The sequence below is a fragment of the Erinaceus europaeus genome, chromosome 5, assembly GCF_950295315.1.
Source record: "Erinaceus europaeus chromosome 5, mEriEur2.1, whole genome shotgun sequence".
In the NCBI taxonomy this organism is placed as follows: domain Eukaryota; kingdom Metazoa; phylum Chordata; class Mammalia; order Eulipotyphla; family Erinaceidae; genus Erinaceus; species Erinaceus europaeus.
In genome coordinates, this window is record NC_080166.1 from 46,378,769 (window position 1) to 46,398,333 (window position 19,565).

Consider the following 19,565-nt stretch of genomic DNA (forward strand, 5'->3'; position numbering starts at 1 on the left):
CAGGTGCATACATTATCATGTACAAGGACCTAGGCTCAAGTTTCAGTCCCTACCTGCAGGAGACAAGTAGTGCTGCTGGTGTCTGTCCCTTTCCCTGTCTATCTCTACACCCCACTCTTCTCAATTTCTCTCTGCCCTATCAAATATGAGAAAAATACAATGAAATTTTTTTTTAATTTAAAAAAAAATTTTTTAACCATCACCAAACAAAGAACACCCTACAGAATGAAGGAAGATCTTTGTATCAGACAATGGACTAATAATAAGATGTAGAATTCAAAATCAACAACAAAAGAAAAACAGTCCCATTAAAAAACAGAGTACTCTCTCCAAAGGGAGGCTGGGTCAGCATACTCTGCCACTCAAGGAAGACTGGTCCTGTAATCAGTGCAGCCTAGAGTGTTCCTAGCTGTGACCGTCGAATGAGCTCAAACTGAAAGGGATGCAAAGGTTACAACAGGCTCATCTGCTGAATACGAATAGAAGTGGACTCTAGGTCAGATCAATGGTGTTTACAGTTAATAGTATTTATATACTTTTCCCATATTTGGGAGCTTCTATCTGCCTTTATCCAGCTTTCTAGTCCTATCCTCACCTCTGACACCATCTCCCCATACAATATCTTTAGCACATCTGCATGTTAGCTTTGGGGCTGAGGTAAAATTAGTAGTCATGGAACCCTTAGAATATACCTAAAATAGACTTCCTAACTTTTTCCATAACGGAGACCCCAGGCTGGAGATATGGACTGGCTTGTCAATGCCCAGGTCCAGTGGAGAAGCAATTATAGAAGACAGAACTTCCACCTTCTGCTCCCCATAAAGATCTTTGGTCCATACTCTCAGAGAGATAAAGAATAGGGAAAATTCCAGTGGAGGGGAGGAGGTATGGTATTCTAGTGATGGAAATTGTATGGAATTGTACTCTTCTTATGCCATATTTTCGTCAGTCATTATTAAATCACTAATAAAAATTTTTAAAAAAATAGAGGACATGAACAGAATCTTCACCAAAGATTAAAGATGCCCAGATGGCTAACAGACATGTGGAAAAATGCTTCGATTCACTAATCATTAGAGAAATGTAAAGTAACACTGAGGTATCACTTTACACCTATGAGAATGTCATAGGTTATAAAGTTCTGATAAGCATGTGGTTAAAAAAAAAAAAAAAAAGAACCTTTTCCCTTTTTTGTTGGTGTAAATGTAAACTCGTCCAACCCCTGTGGAAAACAATCTGGAAACTCCACAGAATATTGATAATGTACCTACCATATGATCCAGCAATTCTCTCCTAGGGATATAGTAAAGAGAATATAAAAATGCCTATCCAAAGAGATCTAGGAAATCCTAAGTTCATGGCAGCAAAATCTGTTATAGCTCAAAGTTGGAAGCAACCCTGATGTCCAAAACAGATGAGTGGATAAGAAAGTTGTGATATATCTATTACTTAGCTGTTAAGTGTGACATTATCTCCTCTGTCTCATCTTGGATGGAGCATGAAGAAATCATGTTAAGAGGCTGGCGATACGGATTGACCTGCCAACGCCCACGTCCAGTAGAGAAGCAATTACAGAAGCTAGAACTCACACTTTCTGCACCCCAAAATAATTTTGGTCCACACTCCCAGTGGGGGAGAAAAAGTAGGGGAAAGATGACCAAAGGGCTCTGAACTTTAACTCCATCAGGACCCAGAGAAAGAAGAGGAAAAGGGGTAGGGGGAATTTGGATATAGTAGTAGTCATATGTGTGACTTGGAAAGGAAGGCAAGATGTGACCAGAGGGGAAAAATAGAGTAAATACAGACATACAGACAGATAGTTATAAAAATAATAGTTAACCCATATCTGCAACCTTAGGAGAAGTGCTGTAGCTTCCAATGGGGGAAATGTGGATATAGAACTCTGGTGACTGGGAACGATGCAGAGTTGTACCCCTATTACTTTTAATTTTGTAGATCAATATTAAATCACTAAAAATATTTTTTAATAAATAAATGAAAAGAAATCATGTTAAGTGAGATAAGCCAAAAAGAGAAGAATGAATTAATATTGGACAATCTCACTCATAGGAAAAATTTGAGAAGCAAGGACAGAGAGGGAAAACAGAAAGTAAAACTTGGACTGAGTTTGGTGTATTATATCAAAGCAATGAACTCTGGGGAAGGAAGGTGATAGGGGCTTATGGGGGGTGGGCAAGGAATTTCAGGTCCTGATACGTGGTGGGAAAGGACACAAGTTAGGGTTGAGACATCTCTCATATAGAAATGAGAAATGGTATTCATGTGTCAGGAAATTTACTGTAAATCATGAACTCCCCCATAAAGTGATCAAATAGATATTATATACATATATTCAAAATAGAAATGGGACTTACTTTTACCAATATGTCTTTCACAACTTGATTGCTATCATTATGAACGCTGATATAACTGGAAAATGTTTCTCCCAAAAATATATTCCTGTGAAATGAAACAAATTTTGAATTAAAAATTCATACACATTTTATCACAAATATTCTTTTTTTCCCCATTTGTTGCCCCTGTTGTTTTATTGTTGTTGTAGTTATTATTGTTGTTGTTACTGATATTGTCATTGTTGGATAGGACAGAGAGAAATAGAGGGAGATGGGATGGGGAAGACAGAGAGAGGGAGAGACTGCCTGGTGAGCCCCCTATCATAAATATTCTATTTGAGCATCCCTGAGAACTTCAGAGGAAACTTTATGAAAAGACAGAAGTCAAGTGAAATATTTCAACATTCCTTTCTTTACACATCACTGCTAATTTATAATATAGTGAATTTTAAGATAATTTATTTAACACATAAAACATGACATATATCTTGGCTCTCAGCCAAATTGCCATGGAAAAGATAGTCACCAAAATCAGATCTTCCCTAACAGGTTACGATTTGTATATGGGGAGTTGGGCTGTAGCGCAGCAGGTTAAGTGCAGGTGGTACAAAGCACAAGGACCGGCCTAAGGATCCCGGTTCGAGCCCCCAGCTCCCCACCTGCAGGGGAGTCGCTTCACAGGCCGTGAAGCAGATCTGCAGGTGTCTATCTTTCTCTCCCCCTCTCTGTCTTCCCCTCTTCTCTCCATTTCTCTCTGTCCTATCCAACAATGAACATCAACAACAATAATAACCACAACAATAAAACAATAAGGGCAACAAAAGGGAATAAATAAATAAATAAATATTCAAAAATATATATTTGTATCTGAAAAAAACTAGAAAAGGAACACTTTTCCATATTTGAAACAACATACAGCTTGCATTTAGAAGAGACCCAAATTAAAAAAAAAAATTTTATTATCTTTATTTATTTATTGGATAAAGACAGCCAGAAATTGAGAGGAGGGAAGCTAGAGAGGAGGAGAGACAGAGAGAAACCTGCAGTCCTGCTTCACCACTTGTGAAACTCTCCCTCTGTAGGTGGGGACGGGGGGCTTGAGCCCGGGTCCTTGTGCACTGTAACATGTGCGCTTAACCAGGTGCGCCACCACCTGTCCCAAAGAGACCCAAATTATAAACCTCAGACTACTTTACTAATTTTATTTTTCTAGGTTATCTTAATTAAAAAAATGATCAGCAGAGTTACTTCTTATCTACTTTTATAAGTTTTACATGAACATATTTCTAAATTCTGAATATCACTAGTTGATGACAATATTTACCAAACCTTAAAAAATAAAAAATAAATCCCTTTAGGTCAAAAATGTTTTCAGATGCAAACAAGTAGAGCCAGGGCATTCTACTTTGTTACTAATAAAGATTAAGAGACTGGATAACAGCAAGAAAGAATTAAAAAGTCAGAATTCTTAATTAGTTGACAAGACTGAAAACTTATAAGATTGAACAGAATTCTGAAAGACTACTGGACTAAGTCAACCAAAGTAAAAGGAGTATTCTGTTATTAAAAATGTCAATGATGTGATGTTCTTGCAAACTTTAAGTGAAATGAAATAAAAGGAAAGTAGATCTTCAAATAAGCTTGTTTAGTTCACTATCGGCCATTGTAAATTCATCAACTTTATTAACAAACAATATTGAAAGGACTGTTATTTGAGGGCCAACTGTATAATATGAGCTAAAGAAAACAGTTAAAATTCTGTTTACTCTATATATCATATAACACTCTGGCATATAATTTATTTTCAATAAAAGAAAACCAGATACACATGTGCAAATTATTGCATTTTACTGTTGACTGTAAACCATTAAACCCTCCAATAAAGAAAAAAATACACTAACCATTACTGAATGGATAGTTAAAGCTAGTGAATTGCAAGTAAGATGTCAAAAATTAAAAAAAAAAAAAAAAGAAAGGAAAAAGAAAACCAAAACTATATAGAATATTGTTGGGAAAACATTTTCTTAAATATTTTTATTATTTATTTATTTACTTTGTTGCCTCCAGGGTTATCGCTGGGTCTTGGTGCCTGCACAATGAATCCACTGCTCCTGGAGGCCATTTTTTCCCTTTTGTTGCCTTTGTTGTTTAACGTTGTTGTTGTTATTATTGTTGCTGGATAGGACAGAGAGAAATGGAGAGAGGAGAGAGGAGGGGAAGACAGAGAGGAGGAGAGAAAGACACCTGCAGACCTGCTTTACCACCTGTGAAGCGACCCCCTGCAGGTGGGGAGCCGGGGGCTCAAACCGGGATCCTTACTTCGATATATATACATACTCCTGCAGTGGAGTCGCTTCACAAGTGGTGAAGCAGGTCTTCAGGTGTCTTTCTCTCCCCGTCTCTGTCTTCCCCTCCTCTCTCTATTTCTCCCTGTCCTATCTAACAATGACAACATCAATAACAACAACAATAATAACTACAATAACAATAAAAAGACAAGGGCAACAAAAGGGAAAATAAATAAAATTAAAAATTTTTTTTGTTTTATTTAATTATTGGATAGAGACATCTAGAATAATCGAGGGGGGTAGACAGAGAGGAAGAGAGACAGAGAGACAAATATAGCCTTGCTTCAGCACAGCTTTTCCCTTGTAGGTGGGAACCAGGGGCTCAAACTAGGTTCTTTGTGTGTTCTGACATGTGTACTCAGCCAAGGTGAGCCAGCACCCAGCCCCAGAAAACATTTTTTTTTAACCACTTAAGTACATGAAGAATATTTTTCCATCCTATAGTTATTCTTCTGAAAACATTATTTACAATGGCTTTGAGATAGTGTTGCGAGACCTAAAAGATAGCTCACTAGTAGGCTGCTTGCATGCAAACAGAATTTGAACCCTGGCACCACATGAGAGTGCCGTAACACAGAAGGAGCTCCTGTGCTGTGCTATCATTCCCTCTATCTGAAGGAAAGAATGAAAAAGCTGGCATGAGAACACTGAGTCCACACATGTGAGGTCCCAACATTGAAATAAATAAGTAAGAAAATGGTACTGTTGCATTTCATAAGCCAATATACTATCCATACCCAAAGTTCTGTGGTAATGTCAACATTTCTCCCAACATTAAAACTTCTGCACCATTAACAGTTGATGGGTCATCTCTCATGAGCTGGTTAAAGAGATCTCCTGTAAAAGAGAAAAACATAATTTGAATATCCAGTAAGTTTTACTTTCACAAAAAATAACTGGGAGAAAAGAGGATGAGAAAAGCAACACTTCTGAACACTTGTGTGTGTGTGTGTGTGTGTGTGTGTGTGTGTGTGTGTGTGTGTGTGTGTGTGTGTGTGTGTAGTACTGGGGCCTCATACCTCAACACTTTTGCTTTTATTTACAGTTATTATTAAATATTTAATTTTTTTCCACTTATGTATTTAGAGCACAGAGACAAAAAAAAAAAAGGAAAAGGAAAGGGGGAAAGACAGAGACACATCTGTAGCACTGCTTCACTGCTTGTGAAGCTTTCTCCCCACAGGTGAGGACCAGGGGCTTGAGCCCAGATTCTTGCACATTGGAGCATTTGCACTCAATCGGGTGCACCACTACCCGGCCCCTTTTTATAACTATTAAAAAAAATGTCTCTTGACAATCATTTTTACTTTTTCATCTTTAATAGTCAATACATGATAAAAATTAAAAACCTCTAGAGGGCTGGGCGGTAGCTCAGCGGGTTAAGCGCACCTGGAGTGAAGCGCAAGGAATGGAGAAAGGAGATCCCGGTTTGAGCCTCACCCCCTGCCCCTGCTCCCCATGTTCAGGGGGGTTGCTTTACAGGCAGTGAAGCAGGTCTGCTGGTGTCTTTCTTTCCCCTCCTCTCTCGATTTCTCTCTAGCCTATCCTACAGCAACAATAACAACAATGGCAACCAAAAGGAAAAAATGGCCTCCACGAGCAATGGATTCATAGTGCAGGCACTAAGCCCCAGAAATAACCCTGGAGGAAATAAATAAATAAGTAAATAAATACTTCTAGTTTAACAGAGAATGAACATTTCAGACACAAAAGATATGTAGATCATGAGACATAAAATATACTTCAGAAAAAAATCGAGTAATTTGGGAGTCCGGCAGTCATGCAGGGGTTAAGTGCACATGGTGCAATACACAAGGACCAGTGTAAGGATCCCCGTATGAGCCCCTGGTTCCCCACCTACAGAGAAGTCGCTTCACAAGCAGTGAAGCAGGTCTGCAGGTGTCTTTCTCTCCCTCTCTGTCTTCCCCTCCTTTCTCCATTTCTGTCTGTCCTATCTAACAATGACGACATCAATAACAACAATAACTACAACAATAAAAAACAAGGGCAACAAAAGGGAAAATAAATAAATATTTTAAAAATATTAAAAAATGTTTTAAAAAATTGAATAATTTAAAATGGAATGCAAGTCTATATTTTGATGGGATATTTCTGGTTAAGAGCAATTTTATAATATCACTATAAGTGTGTCTTAACAAACTAAAATCTTGGGAGTTGGGAAGTAGTGCAGCGGGTTAAGTGCAGGTGGAGCAAAGCGCAAGGACCAGCAGAAGGATCCTGGTTCCAGCCCCTGGGTCCCCACCTGCAGGGGAATCGCTTCACAAGTGGTGAAGCAGATCTGCAGGTGTCTATCTTTCTCTCCCCCTCTCTGTCTTCCCCTCCTCTCTCCATTTATCTCTGTCCTATCCAACAACAATGACATAAATAACTACACCAATAAAACAACAAGGGCAACAAAAGGGAATGAATAAATATTTAAAAAAAAAAACAAAACTAAAATCCTGCAGCCTGTGAGGTGGTGGTGTGGTTTAAGTGTTGGACCCTTAAGCATGAGGTCCTGTGTTCAATTCTCTATCGAATATGCCAGAATGATGCTCTTTCTTCTTTTCATACTCTCTCTCATAAATTTCTTCCTTCCCTCTTGATTTCTCTTGGTCTCTATCCAAAAAAAAAAAAAAAAAAAAAAGACCTAAAATCTTTTGTTGTCGTGGCACAGCCAGAATATCTACGTGGAAGGCCAGGCAGTGGCATACCTGGCTAAACACACACAGCAGCAAGGACTGGGTTCAAGGCCTCCAACTCCCCACCTGCAAGGGGGATGCATTTCATGAGCAGTGAAGCAGGTCTGCAAGTGTCCTTCTTTCTCTCTCCCTTTATGTCTCCCCACCCCCTCTCAAGTTCTCTCTGTCCTGTCAAATAAAAACTTAAAAAATAAAAAAAGTAAAAATGGCTGCCAGGCATGGTGGATTTGTCATGTAGGCACCAATCCAGAAATAACCCCGGTGACAAATTAAAAAATATATATATCTTTGTCTGAGAAAACAGTGTCAATATATAATACTAGGCATTCATGCCTGAAGCTTAAAGGTTCCAGTTTTAGTCCTTAGTACTACCATAAGGCAGAGATGAGTAGTGCATTGGTTTCTCTCATCAAAATAAATCTCAAATAAATACATAAATAAATAAATAAATAAATAAATAAATAAGAGTAATTAGAATGGTATGTTAGTAAGTTATGTTTCCCAACTGCCTATCACTCACATGGTAGAAACTAAAACAGAAACTACTGCTGCAGAGTTAACATAAGATTAGCAAGGCTAGGCTTATTCCAAGGTAGTATATGCCATTCACATTTCAACATTTCCATAGGTTTGTGTAAAGCATGTCTTGTACCTGGTAAGTCTTTCTCTTCACATGTGACTGGGATATTGGTGAATAAAGTAGGTTTGGTCAACCGCATCACTGTGAGTAAAGGAAATGAAAAAAAATTAATATTACTTTAGGCTAGTAGTTCCAAGTCAAATATATACTAGACATTAATTGTATATTCATATAAAATTTTATCTAAGTATCTCCTAAATAATCCTATAGTTAAGTATTCATGACTTACTACAAATATTAATAAAAAGAATTTTATGGGCAGGGGTAGATAGCATAATGGTTATGCTAAAGACTGTTATGCCTGAGGCTTTGAAGTCCCAGGTTCAATCTCCTGCACCACCATAAACCAGAGCTGAACAGTGCTCTGGCAAAAATAATAATACTAATAAATTTTATATATGAGAAAATAAAATACTTTTGGCATTATTTATAACCTAGTTAATTATAAAACTAAATGATATGTAGGGGCTGGGCAGTGGGTACACCTGGTTAAGCATACACATTACCTTGAACTCAAATTCAAGCCCCAGTCCCCCAACTACAGACAGTGTAGCAGTGCTACAGGTGTGTCTCAATTTCTCTCTGTGCTATTAAGTAAAAGGGGTGAGGGGGAGATGGCCACATCACCAGGAGCACTGGATTTGTCATGTAGGTAGCAAGCCTCAGCAATAACCTTGCTGGCAATAATGATAAAAAAAAACTTTAATGATATGTAATGCACCTTCAGACAGAAAAAGTAGGGGCCACACACTACTGTGAGCAAGGACCTGGTTCAAACCCCTGGCCGCAACCTGCAGGAGGAAAGCTTCAGGAGTGGTGAAGTAGAGCTGCAGGTGTCTGTCTCCCTCTCTATCTCCTACATCCCTCTTAATTTCTCTCTGTCTCTATCCAATAATAAATAAATTTCTTTTAATGTTAAAAAATACCTTTTAATTTAATATAATTTTTAGTGGTGATTTAATAAGGGTTTACAATGGAAAATAAATTGTAAGGCACAGATTTTCCCTGATCCTTTTTAACCCTCTCCTCTGGGGAATTAAAAAAAAGCACAAGTTCTACCACAGAGCTATACCTCCAGTTTATATTGAAGGTTTTAAAAAGATCTGTTTACTTATTGGCAAGGTGAGAGAAAGAATGAGAACCAGAGCAGTACTCTGGCATATGTGATGCTGGGGCTTGAACTCAGGACTCCGTGCTTACAAGTCTGGTTCTCTCCTGGGCCATAAAATTGCAGTTTCTTAACCACGAATTGAGAAAGGAGTTAGTAACATAAAGCTATTTTTAAATTTTTTATTTATTACTGAACAGAGACAGAGAATTGAGAGGGGAGGGGAGATAGAGAGGGAGAGAGACAGAGAGACATCTGCAGCCCTGCTTCACCATTCATGAAGCTTTGCCCCTGCAGGTGGGGACCAGGGGCTTGAACCTGGGTCCTTTCACTTAACCAGGTGCACCACCACTTGGCCCTCCCACCACTCAAGGAAGCTTCTGCCCTATTGTCTTTCCCTCTGTCTCTATCTGAAAAAGTTGCCCAGTAGTGAAGTTCTTATGACAACAACTGCAAAATTTAGAAAAACGCATTTTTTTTAAAGTAGAGAAAAAAAAAATTAAATCAAAGTAACACTGCATCATGGCACTATGCAAGGTCCAGGTGCGAATTGTTATAAACCAATATCTGTACATGCTGCCCTGAATTCACCAAAGTTCAATGCAGGCCATGCTTCAACAACCATTTATACCGTCTCCTTCTCTCTTTAGAAAAATAACATTTGGGAGTCGGGCGGTAGCGCAGCGAGTTAAGCGCAGGCGGCAGAAAGCGCAAGGACCCGGTTTGATCCCCCACCAGCAGGGGAGTCGCTTATTAGGCGGTGAAGCAGGTCTGTAGGTGTCTGTCTTTCTCTCCCCGTCTTCCCCTCCCTTCTCCATTTCTCTCTGTCCTATCCAACAATGACATCAACAATAAACAAGGGCAACAAAAAGGGAAAATAAATTTTAAAATATTATAAAAAAGAAAAATAACATTTACGGGAGTCGGGCAGTAAGGCAAAACAGGTGGCGCAAGAGCAAGGACCGGTGTAAGGATCCTGGTTCGAACACCCGCTTCCCCACCTACAGGGAAGTCGCTTCACAAGCGGTTAAGCAGGTCTGCAGGTGTCTAGCTTTCTCTCCCCCTCTCCCTCCCCTCTCCATTTCTCTCTGCCCTATCAAGGACATCAATAACAACAATAACTACAATAATAACAAGGGTCACAAAAGGCAATACCTAAAGAAAAATACATTTACATAAAAGTAAAAAAATTAAATATAGCCTATATGAAGACAAAAATATTTTAATTTCAATGTTTGAAAAACATTAAAAATATTGAAAAAATGCTCATAAGGGTGGGGGAAGGGTAGCATAATGGTTATGCAAAAATACTCTCATGCCTGAGGCTCCAAGGCCCCAGGTTCAATCCCCTGTCACTGTAAACCAGAGCTGAGCAGTCTTCTGGGAAAACAAACTGCTCATAAAATTACATGATCCTGACTAGACTTTTTTTTTTTTTTTGCATCCAGGGTTATTGCTGGGGCTCAGTGCCTACACCATGAATCCACTGCTCCTGGAGGCCATTTTTTCCCCCTTTTGTTGTCCTTGTTGTTGTAACTTTGTTGTGGTTATTATTGTTGTTGGATAGGACAGAGAGAAATCGAGAGAGGAGGGGAAGACAGGGGGAGAAAAAGATAAACACCTCCAGACTTGTTTCACTGCCTGTGAAGCTACTCCCCTGCAGGTGGGGAGCAGGGAGGGGGGAGGGGGGCGCCTCGAACTGGGATCCTTACATTGCACTTTGTGCCACGTGCGCTTAACCTGCTGCGCTACCACCTAAACCCCTTGACTAGACCTTTTATTTTCAGCTCTATGCACAATCAATTCAAAATAATAAAACTGTATCATAAAGAGCAACAGTCTCTGCTTATGACCCTGTATAATGACTACCTAGCTTTTTCTTTTCGATGAGGAGGGATCATCACCAGGATTTCTGGTGATGCTCTGGGTTGACTTTTTCAGAGAGAGAGACAGAGCCAAAGACGTAAAAAAGAGAAAGAAGGGGATAGAATCTATAGCACTGAAGCTTCTCCCAATGTGGTATGTGGTGGGCTGAAATACTGTGTCACATGCATACCAAAATAGAACACCGGCTAAGAGATCTTTCTTGCAGGCCCGATTACCTAACATTTACCTCTTGATTAGGAACCTTAACATGAAAAAGACTGAACAGTAACAATTAAAAATATATATACACCACCACGTATGATTGCCTGGTGGTGTCAATCAATTCTTATGTGCAAGCCTGCTGGCAGTATAGAATAACTTCTTCAAGTTTCTCCAGCAGTCTTGAAGAGTAAGATTAATGAATGAAGAGAAATTATTGAAGTAGTTATCTTAGTTCTTTTAGCCCAATAACACACATTTATTAATATTTTTTATATACAAGATTCATCTGAGACAGCAAAAATGTACTTGAACTAATTAAAAACAAAACAATGTTTAGGTAAGACTGAAATCTAATTAAAAAGATGATTAATACACCCCTCATACTTTGGGCAGTTCAGGCTAGGGAGAATAACCCCATAGCACAGTTATATTATTGGACTACCAAGCCACAAGGCAAACATGTCTCTCTGCACCCCCCAAAGAGTACAGTTCAGTTTTTCTCAGGGAGCTGATTTGATTACTCAATAGTACTATCACCATGTAAGTTCTGTGAAAGGCCACTCTGTGTAGTTCTCTATACATTCTACTATTTATTGATAGTTATGGTAGGCATTTACATTTGTTAAATAATGCTTACATACTTCTGTAAAACTTTCACTTTATAATGACACTGGGTATCTTTGTGAGGTGATGTGTAAATACAATTTGTAACATTTTGATTATGGGAAATCCACAGTAACTTTAACAACCAACTAATAGCCAGCATGAATAGTCATCAAGGCTGAATTATCCGTATCAAAATAAACAAGGATAACTGTGCCTCTTTTTAAAAAAGATTTATTTTTAAACATATTTCTTCTGAGGTAGATTCACATGAAGAAGCCAGAGCACCATTCTGGTACAGGCAGGGCTAGGGATCAAATGGAAGCTTCAGTCACTCAAGTCCCATGTCAAATAGTTGAACTATTTTCCTGTTCCCTTTTAATGTAGCTGGGGTCCTGCACATGTGCAAATTCACTCTGGATTCATTTTTTCACCGAGACAAACGGGCAGAGAGGAAGAGACACTACAGACTAGAGCTTCCCAGGTGCCATAGTGCCTATCACATGGAAACAGGGATCAAAACTGGTCGAGGTGTGTTAAGACATGTGCCCTTCCTGGTGAGCTATGTCTTAATCCCAGAACTTGGATCACTTATTCATATCTGACCCTTCCTTAAAGATAAGTCTGATGCAATTTTTTTTTTGTACCCGTGTTTCTAAACACTACATACATTACTGTCTATTACAAGTCTTTGGAAACAGCAGAGTCTGAGTTGTTCGCCCAATTTGGACTTCATACTCTGTGATTTATTTATTTATTGCTATTGCCAAGGCTTCACTCCTCTAGCTGACTTTTTCAGATAGGGAAAGAGAGTTCCATACACTGTAGAAGCTTCCTCCAGTGTGCTGGGGGCTGGGTTCAATCCTGGATGATCTTGTAAGTGGCAAAGAAGGTGCCTTTTCAGGTGTTATCTCCCCTCCAACCCCCTCAGCTCCCCCACTTTAAGATCATTACACTTCCAGTGCATAAAGAAAAATATATAATAAAATTATATTGTGAGGATTTACTAAAGTCCAAACTCATCATTACAATTCACAGAAATGTCTAATACAACCATTGGAAAATTTTACAGAACAGAACATTTTATCTCTACATTCAATATCAGTAGTAATTTATTACAATTCATTTTAAAGAAGCTCACTTAGGAAAAAAAAAAACAGAATGCATAAAGTCAGCTTAGCTGACAAACATTGGAATTGACCTGTTATTTACCTTCTGTAATATAAACTGTACACATATTACCATAAAATTGTTTTTCACAACGTTAAGAATGAGTAGTAGGCTTCACTGTAAGAGTGAAGGTGCACATTTACTAAGTCATTAAAATATATAAACCGGTATCTTATTATTTCAGTTCATATTCAGTTCATTCAGAATCATCTTCTTGACAAGAATTCATTACATACTAAAAACAATGCCATACTTATGCACAAATAAATTAATTTTTCCAGTAAGAGTTAACCTTTCTTTAAGAAGATTCCCCACATGTTCACAGTACATAATATCACAGAATACCCATATTTGGCCTACATGTCTCTGAATTGTAGCATTACAAGATGGAAGTTCATTATGCCTGATAATTCTACTTAGTTTTGCCCAGATGTCTTCCAGAGTCTGGTTGTTACATACAGTGTGCTCGATTGTCCATCTTGCTCTATGCAGCGAATGCACATTTAATTTCCTTAAGCTGTCTCGCAACTTTTTAGACAAAGGAAAAATAATTTCAGTAGAATTACTTCTGGGACGTGAAACACTCCAAGATCTCTTCTTGTGGCATTTCTCTTTTTCTGAATGCTTATCCAGATTTCCTGAAGCAGTCTGTTCATTTAATGTGTGTGACCGGACTAAGTGCTTCCTTTTTTTCAAATTAGGTTGAAACTCCAGTAAGTCTACAGTGCAATCATAACTATGTGATTTAACAACTTGTTCTGAACTGGGTAAGTATGGTTTTATATCTTCAGCTGGTGAAATCATAGGTGGTAATCTTTTAGGTTTAAGTGGAAGTTTGGACCCCTCATGTGGAAACCAAGGAATAAATCTTGATAGTGGACGTACAGGGAAGTCTTGAATTATTTTCTCTGCAATTGTGGACAGTTGTATGGGATCGCTCTCATACGGTCGATAGTGTACTATTACTTCTGTAGTCATTCTGCAGTAATTCAGTTATTTGTAATGAAGAGGAAATGTCTTAGCTGAGCTCCTAGGAGCTAGAATGCAACTTATAATTACAAGACTGTCTTGCAAAACCAGAGAGAGCAGGACCTAAAGTGGAAGTATTAAAAAGAATAAGAAATAGTAGGGATACCCTACATATAAACAAGCATGGACAAAATACCAACCCCAGCATGGTGTTTTACCAAAATGTTTTTTGGGGAAAAACTGCTATTACTAATGTGAGTGTATCAAAATCAGAAAGCCTTTTTCACTCACCCAAAAAAGGGGTCTGGCTTGGATGACATATTAGATCACTTATTATTAGCCTAAAAAAACGACATGAAGCCAATGTCTCTCCCAGACACCTAGACACCTATCATGGGGTGGTGAGGGGCTGTATCAATGTGTCACAGATTGTACCATTCCCCAACAAAGTCAAAATAAAATGTTTAGCTCTATGATATAAAGAATTTGTAATTACTGACATTAATATATTAATCAAGAATAGTCCTAAAGCTAAAATAAATTAGTGACTCTGAAAACACCAGAGACATATATGACAATAACTAACAAAGATATAGTATTACTTAATGTTTTGGTACTTCTGAACTGAAGATAATGAAAAAAATTAGTAATTTTTAATCTGTCTGGAAGAAATTGGCTAACTGTATACTTTAAAACTGTAAGAACTCGGGAATTGGGCAGTAGCACAGCAGGTTAAGCACACGTGGCACGAAGCACAAGGACCAGCGTAGGGATCCCGGTTCGAGCCCCCAGGTCCCCACCTGCAGAGGGGTTGCTTCACAGGCGGTGAAGCAGGTCTGTAGGTGTCTATCTTTCTCTCCCCCTCTGTCTTCCCTTCTCTCTCCATTTCTCTCTGTCCTATCCAACAATGACAACATCAATACCATCAACAACAACTACAACAATAAAACAAGGGCAACAAAAGGAAATAAATATTAAAAAACAAAGAATGAAAAAAAAACCTGTAAGAACTCTATCAAACATATAGGCAAAACAATTTTATTTCATTCTCAGTAGTAAATACTAAATACATGAATATAGTGGTGTCTTTCCATTTTTAACAAGACTAGAAAATGGTCTTCTAAATTTTCTCTGTATAAAGACCTTACTAGCAAGACTCCTGAATTGGAGGAACAAAAAGTCTATACACCCTTTTTCTTTCCAAGCACAGAAGTCCTCAATTTCTCCAAAGTAAGTAATTGATAGTTAAGTAGAAACTTAAACTAATTGAAAATTAATTAGAATACAGACCTACAAGACCTACAAGTTGAGCTCCTAGCTAGGCTTAAAGTTATAAGAGAAAATGCAGGCTTTAAAAAAATCTTAATTACTGTGGTCCAGGAGGTGGCGCAATGGTAAAAGCATTGAATTCGCAAGCATGAGGTCATGAGTACAATCCCCAACAGCACATGTGCCAGAGTGATGTCTGGTTCTTTCTCTCTCCTCCTATCTTTCTCATTAATAAATAAATTTTTTTTAATAAAAAAAAATAAACTACTGTGGTCTGAGAGGTGGCACAGTGGTTAAAGCACTGGATTCTCAAGCATGAGGTCCCGAGTTCAATCCCCAGCAGCACATGTACCAGAGTGATGTCTAGTTCTCGCTCTCCTTCTTTTTCATAAATAAATAAATAAATAAACAAATAAATAAATTCTTAACAAAAAGCTTTAAGGGGTCAGGCAGTAGCACAGTGGGTTAAGCGCATGAGGCACGAAGCGCAAGGACCGGGAGTAAAGATCCCGGTTCGAGCCCTTGGCTCCCCACCTGCAGGGGAGTCGCTTCACAGGAGGTGAAGCAGGTCTATCTATCTCTCCCCCTCTCTGTCTTCCCCTCCTCTCTCTATTTCTCTCTGTCCTGTCCAACAACATCATCATCAATGACAACAATAATAATAACCACAACAACGATAGAACAACAAGGGCAGCAAAAGGGAAGAAAAAAAACTTAAAAAAAAAAACTTAACTACTACAGAAAAGAGTAAGTGGCTGAAATACTTCTCCCAAAATAATCAGAGAACTACTGGATAAAGGACCTCCAATTTCTAGGACAGCTGTAAGAAATCAGATCTTATCACAATACCATGTGACCACCAGTGATTCTGAAAAGCCAAGAGAGGTAACTTTATAATAATTGTGTAACCAGTTGTTAAGGATGACTAACAAATGTGCCTATTAAATTAATAAGTGACTGCGATCCTCAAAATTAATCATTCTAATGTGCATATAAAGATTGGCTATAGCATCTATTTAATAATAATGTTTTTCTTTTCTTTTTTTTTTCCTCCTGCTTACACTTTCACACTGTAAGATATGGTACAGAATATTTATTTTTGTTCATTTTAAACCAAAGTACACTCAGCTCTGGTTTGTGTAGGGGACTGAATTTGGAACCTCAGTCACAGGCATGTAAGTAGTCAGTAACAGTATAGAAATAATCTCTGGAAATGCTGTTTCTTTCATTAAAAGGCAACATGGAGTCATCTTAAGAAGGACTGAGGAAGGTCTGGAGTTGAAATGGTGTCTCTAGCTTTGTGATCTGGGGAGCACTTAATTTCTGAGAGCTAAGTAATAGTTTTTCCACTTAATTGATGTGTGACTGTGAGATAATGGACACAAAAGTTTCTTTTCTTCAGGAACAATCCTTTCAATCTTATTCATTTGCTCAGCTAAGCTTGCAGAACCAATCACTATATAACTTGTTACTGCAATTTCTTTTATAGACAGAGTCCTGTTAACTCCAATTATTACTATATATGACTCTTATGTTACAAGTGCACTTCTGGTATGTTAGATGTCTACATCACAGCTGAGGGGTTAAAGATCCTTTGAATGCAACAAAGAAGCTAAAAGCAATGTAATTAAATTCAAATGTCTATTGACTACTATTTTTTCAGTTGTATCTAAGAAGGTAACGATGTAGTAGACATAAAAAATACATTTGTGGCTGGCTCACTTAAGGATGGCCTCTTTGGCCACGATCAGGCCACCCCATCACCTGGGGTCCTAGTCAGGGAATTCTTGGTTTCCCTCATAGATAATAAGGGCCTAGACCTCTGATAGATCCCTCTCTCTACCATCACTGGTCACACCCATTGGAAACGTCATTATAAGCTCCTTCATAGTCTTCTTCAGGATCATATCCTCACTATGAACAACCAATGGTGTGGACTGCCCCACTCTCTGAAGGGAGGCCAGGTCATCCTACTCTGCCACTAGAGCAAGACTCTAGTCAGCTCTGAAATGAGTGCAGCCTAGAATGTTCCCAGCTGTGATTATGGACTGTGAGCTGCCTGACAGACTCAGAGGTTGTACAAGCTTCTGTGCTAAATATGAATGGATATGGGTCTCAGGTTAGATCATCACAGTAAATAGTTCACTGCATTTATATATCTTCTTCAAGTCTGTGAGCCAATTCTCTGACCTAATCCTGCTTCGTAGCTCTACTCTCAACTCTGACACCATCTTTCTGGACAGTATTTCTGGTCCTCCCCTATGTTAGCTATCAAGCTCAAGCAAAGACATAGTATTAAAACATAGGCTCCTAGCAACATTCCTAAAATAGACTTCCTAGCTTCCTTCCACCCTAAGGTCCCTACTTCCATCTGCTCTATTTCTACTTTATGGTTCCTGTTGGATCAACCTGCCAACGCCCATGTGCAGTGGAGAAGCAATTACAAATCACACCTTCTGCGCCCCAAACAGAACTGTGGTTCATACTCCCATAGGGATAAACAATAGGGAAGATTCCAACCGAGGGGAGGGGGCTCAGAACTCTGGTGGTGGGAACTGTATGAAATTATACCCTTATTACAACTATGACTATTAACCATCTTTTAAATCACTAATAAAAAAATGAAACATTAAAAAATAAACTAAAATTTTCAAGAAAGGAAGTGAAGGCAAAAACATAAAATGGGCACAAAAATATAGATAGATAGATAGATAGATAGATATAGATATAACATCAACCCATATCTGTGACCATGGGAGAACTACTGCAGTTTCCAACAGAAGGGATAAGGACAAAAACTCTGGCAGTGGGAACTGTATGGAATTATATCCCTGTTATTTTATAATTTTGCAAATCAATATTAAATCACTAATAAAAGTTTTAAAGATAAAAAAAAGTACATCTGTGGTAATAGATAAGAGATGAAAGGGGAGCAGGCAGTGGCACACCTGGTTAAGCACACATACTATGATGCTCAAGGACCAAGGTTCAAGCCCCTGGTCGTGATCTGCAAGGGGGAAGAAAGCTTCATGAGTGGTGAAGTTGAGCTGCAGGTGTCTCTCTTTCTCCCTCTCTCTCCCTTCAGCCCCTCTCAATTTCTGTCTCTATCCAGTAATAAATAAAACTGATTTTTTAAAAAGATAACAGATAAGATAAAACTAAAGCATTTCAAAATTAAAGGTTTTTGTGAACAAAGTCAAATGAAGACAAGTCTTTGGGCCCTGATTACAGAACTTCAGCCATCAAAGGAGATGGGAGGGTTTGGTTGCCAGGGTGGAAGAGGTCCAATGGATTTCGGTGGAGAGATACTGGTACTTTGGCGGTGGGTGCGGTGTAGTAAGGCAAATCTGAGGTTCTAAAACATTTACAAATCTCGTAAGCCTAGGTCACCTCAAAAACAAATCAAGCAGAAATTTTAAAAAATTAGAAAGCAGAAAAAAACTTTTTAAAAGGTTTATGTGTTTATTGACACGAGAGAGACTAAGAGCATCACTCTGGTTAGGGAACTCAGGAACTCATGCTTTTATGTCCAAAGGTCTAGGCGTCCCATGCAACAGAAAGCAACAGGAATTTAAAAACCAAACAAACAAACAGAAAAACTGCGCTGCTGTTTTTTGCCTAAAAGCTGATGTAGTTCAACTGTCAAAACTTAAAAAATTTGTTTGCTGTGTACTAAAAAGTTTTCGTGAATTTTGGCCACGTTTCCGATACACACAGTATTTGCTAAGTTTTAACAATGTCTTTCTAAGTGCTTTTTGGCAATGCTGCCCAACTCTCATCTACAACGGCAGATCAAGCCTGGTAGCCCCTGCATGCCACATGACAAGACAGGCAACAGTGACAGCAAGCACGCAGGCGCCTGCTGGAATCACCGAGGTGATTCTCCAGGCTCCCTCCCTGGAGAGGGTGGGGTCGTCGGTTAGAGGGTAAAATCTGCCTGGTGACTTGCAAGAACACATCCGCTCCCAACCCGAAAAGCAAAGAGCAGAAGCTGCTTCCTCCCTTTCGGCGCCAGGGACCAGAACGAGGGGACGCGCACGGACAGTGTGTGGCGGAGGCTTACACCCCGCGGGCCCGGACACGGTCACAAAAGTCCCAGGAACCGGGGTGAGAGGGGAGAAAACACGCTAAGAGTCGACTTCGCAAAAATGTACCTTTCAGGGCCAGCAGGTGCTCCTGTTTGGGGGGATTCACTTCCATTTTGCCCGGCACTTAGGACCCGCCGCCTACGGAAGCTGAAGAAGTTCAATCCAGGCCTGAAGAAAACAGAAGCGCAGGTTCTAGACGACCAGGCATCAAACAACGTCTCTCTTT

The 19,565-nt window shown here is 38.9% G+C and overlaps 2 protein-coding genes across 3 annotated transcripts in view; both read right to left on the minus strand.

Moving 5' to 3' along the window:
• The window catches only part of TRAPPC13 (trafficking protein particle complex subunit 13), a 48,276-nt gene extending 28,729 nt beyond the window's left edge, over window positions 1-19,547 (minus strand). For both annotated transcript variants that reach the window (XM_007523488.3, XM_007523487.3), the window contains exons 1-4: window positions 19,406-19,547; window positions 8,057-8,125; window positions 5,440-5,539; window positions 2,376-2,460 (exon numbers count right to left, since the gene is read on the minus strand). In XM_007523488.3, the coding sequence (XP_007523550.3) occupies window positions 2,376-2,460; window positions 5,440-5,539; window positions 8,057-8,125; window positions 19,406-19,451 (300 nt within the window). In that variant the 5' untranslated portion in view covers window positions 19,452-19,547. The remainder of the gene's footprint in view (window positions 1-2,375; window positions 2,461-5,439; window positions 5,540-8,056; window positions 8,126-19,405) is intronic.
• SHLD3 (shieldin complex subunit 3) lies at window positions 12,061-19,524 on the minus strand. The gene is made up of 2 exons (XM_060191281.1): window positions 19,406-19,524; window positions 12,061-14,105 (listed from the first exon to the last, which is right to left on the minus strand). Exon 2 carries the CDS (start codon window positions 13,989-13,991, stop codon window positions 13,242-13,244), a length of 750 nt encoding a protein of 249 aa, XP_060047264.1. The 5' UTR covers window positions 13,992-14,105; window positions 19,406-19,524; the 3' UTR covers window positions 12,061-13,241.
• Window positions 19,548-19,565: the final 18 nt, after the last annotated feature.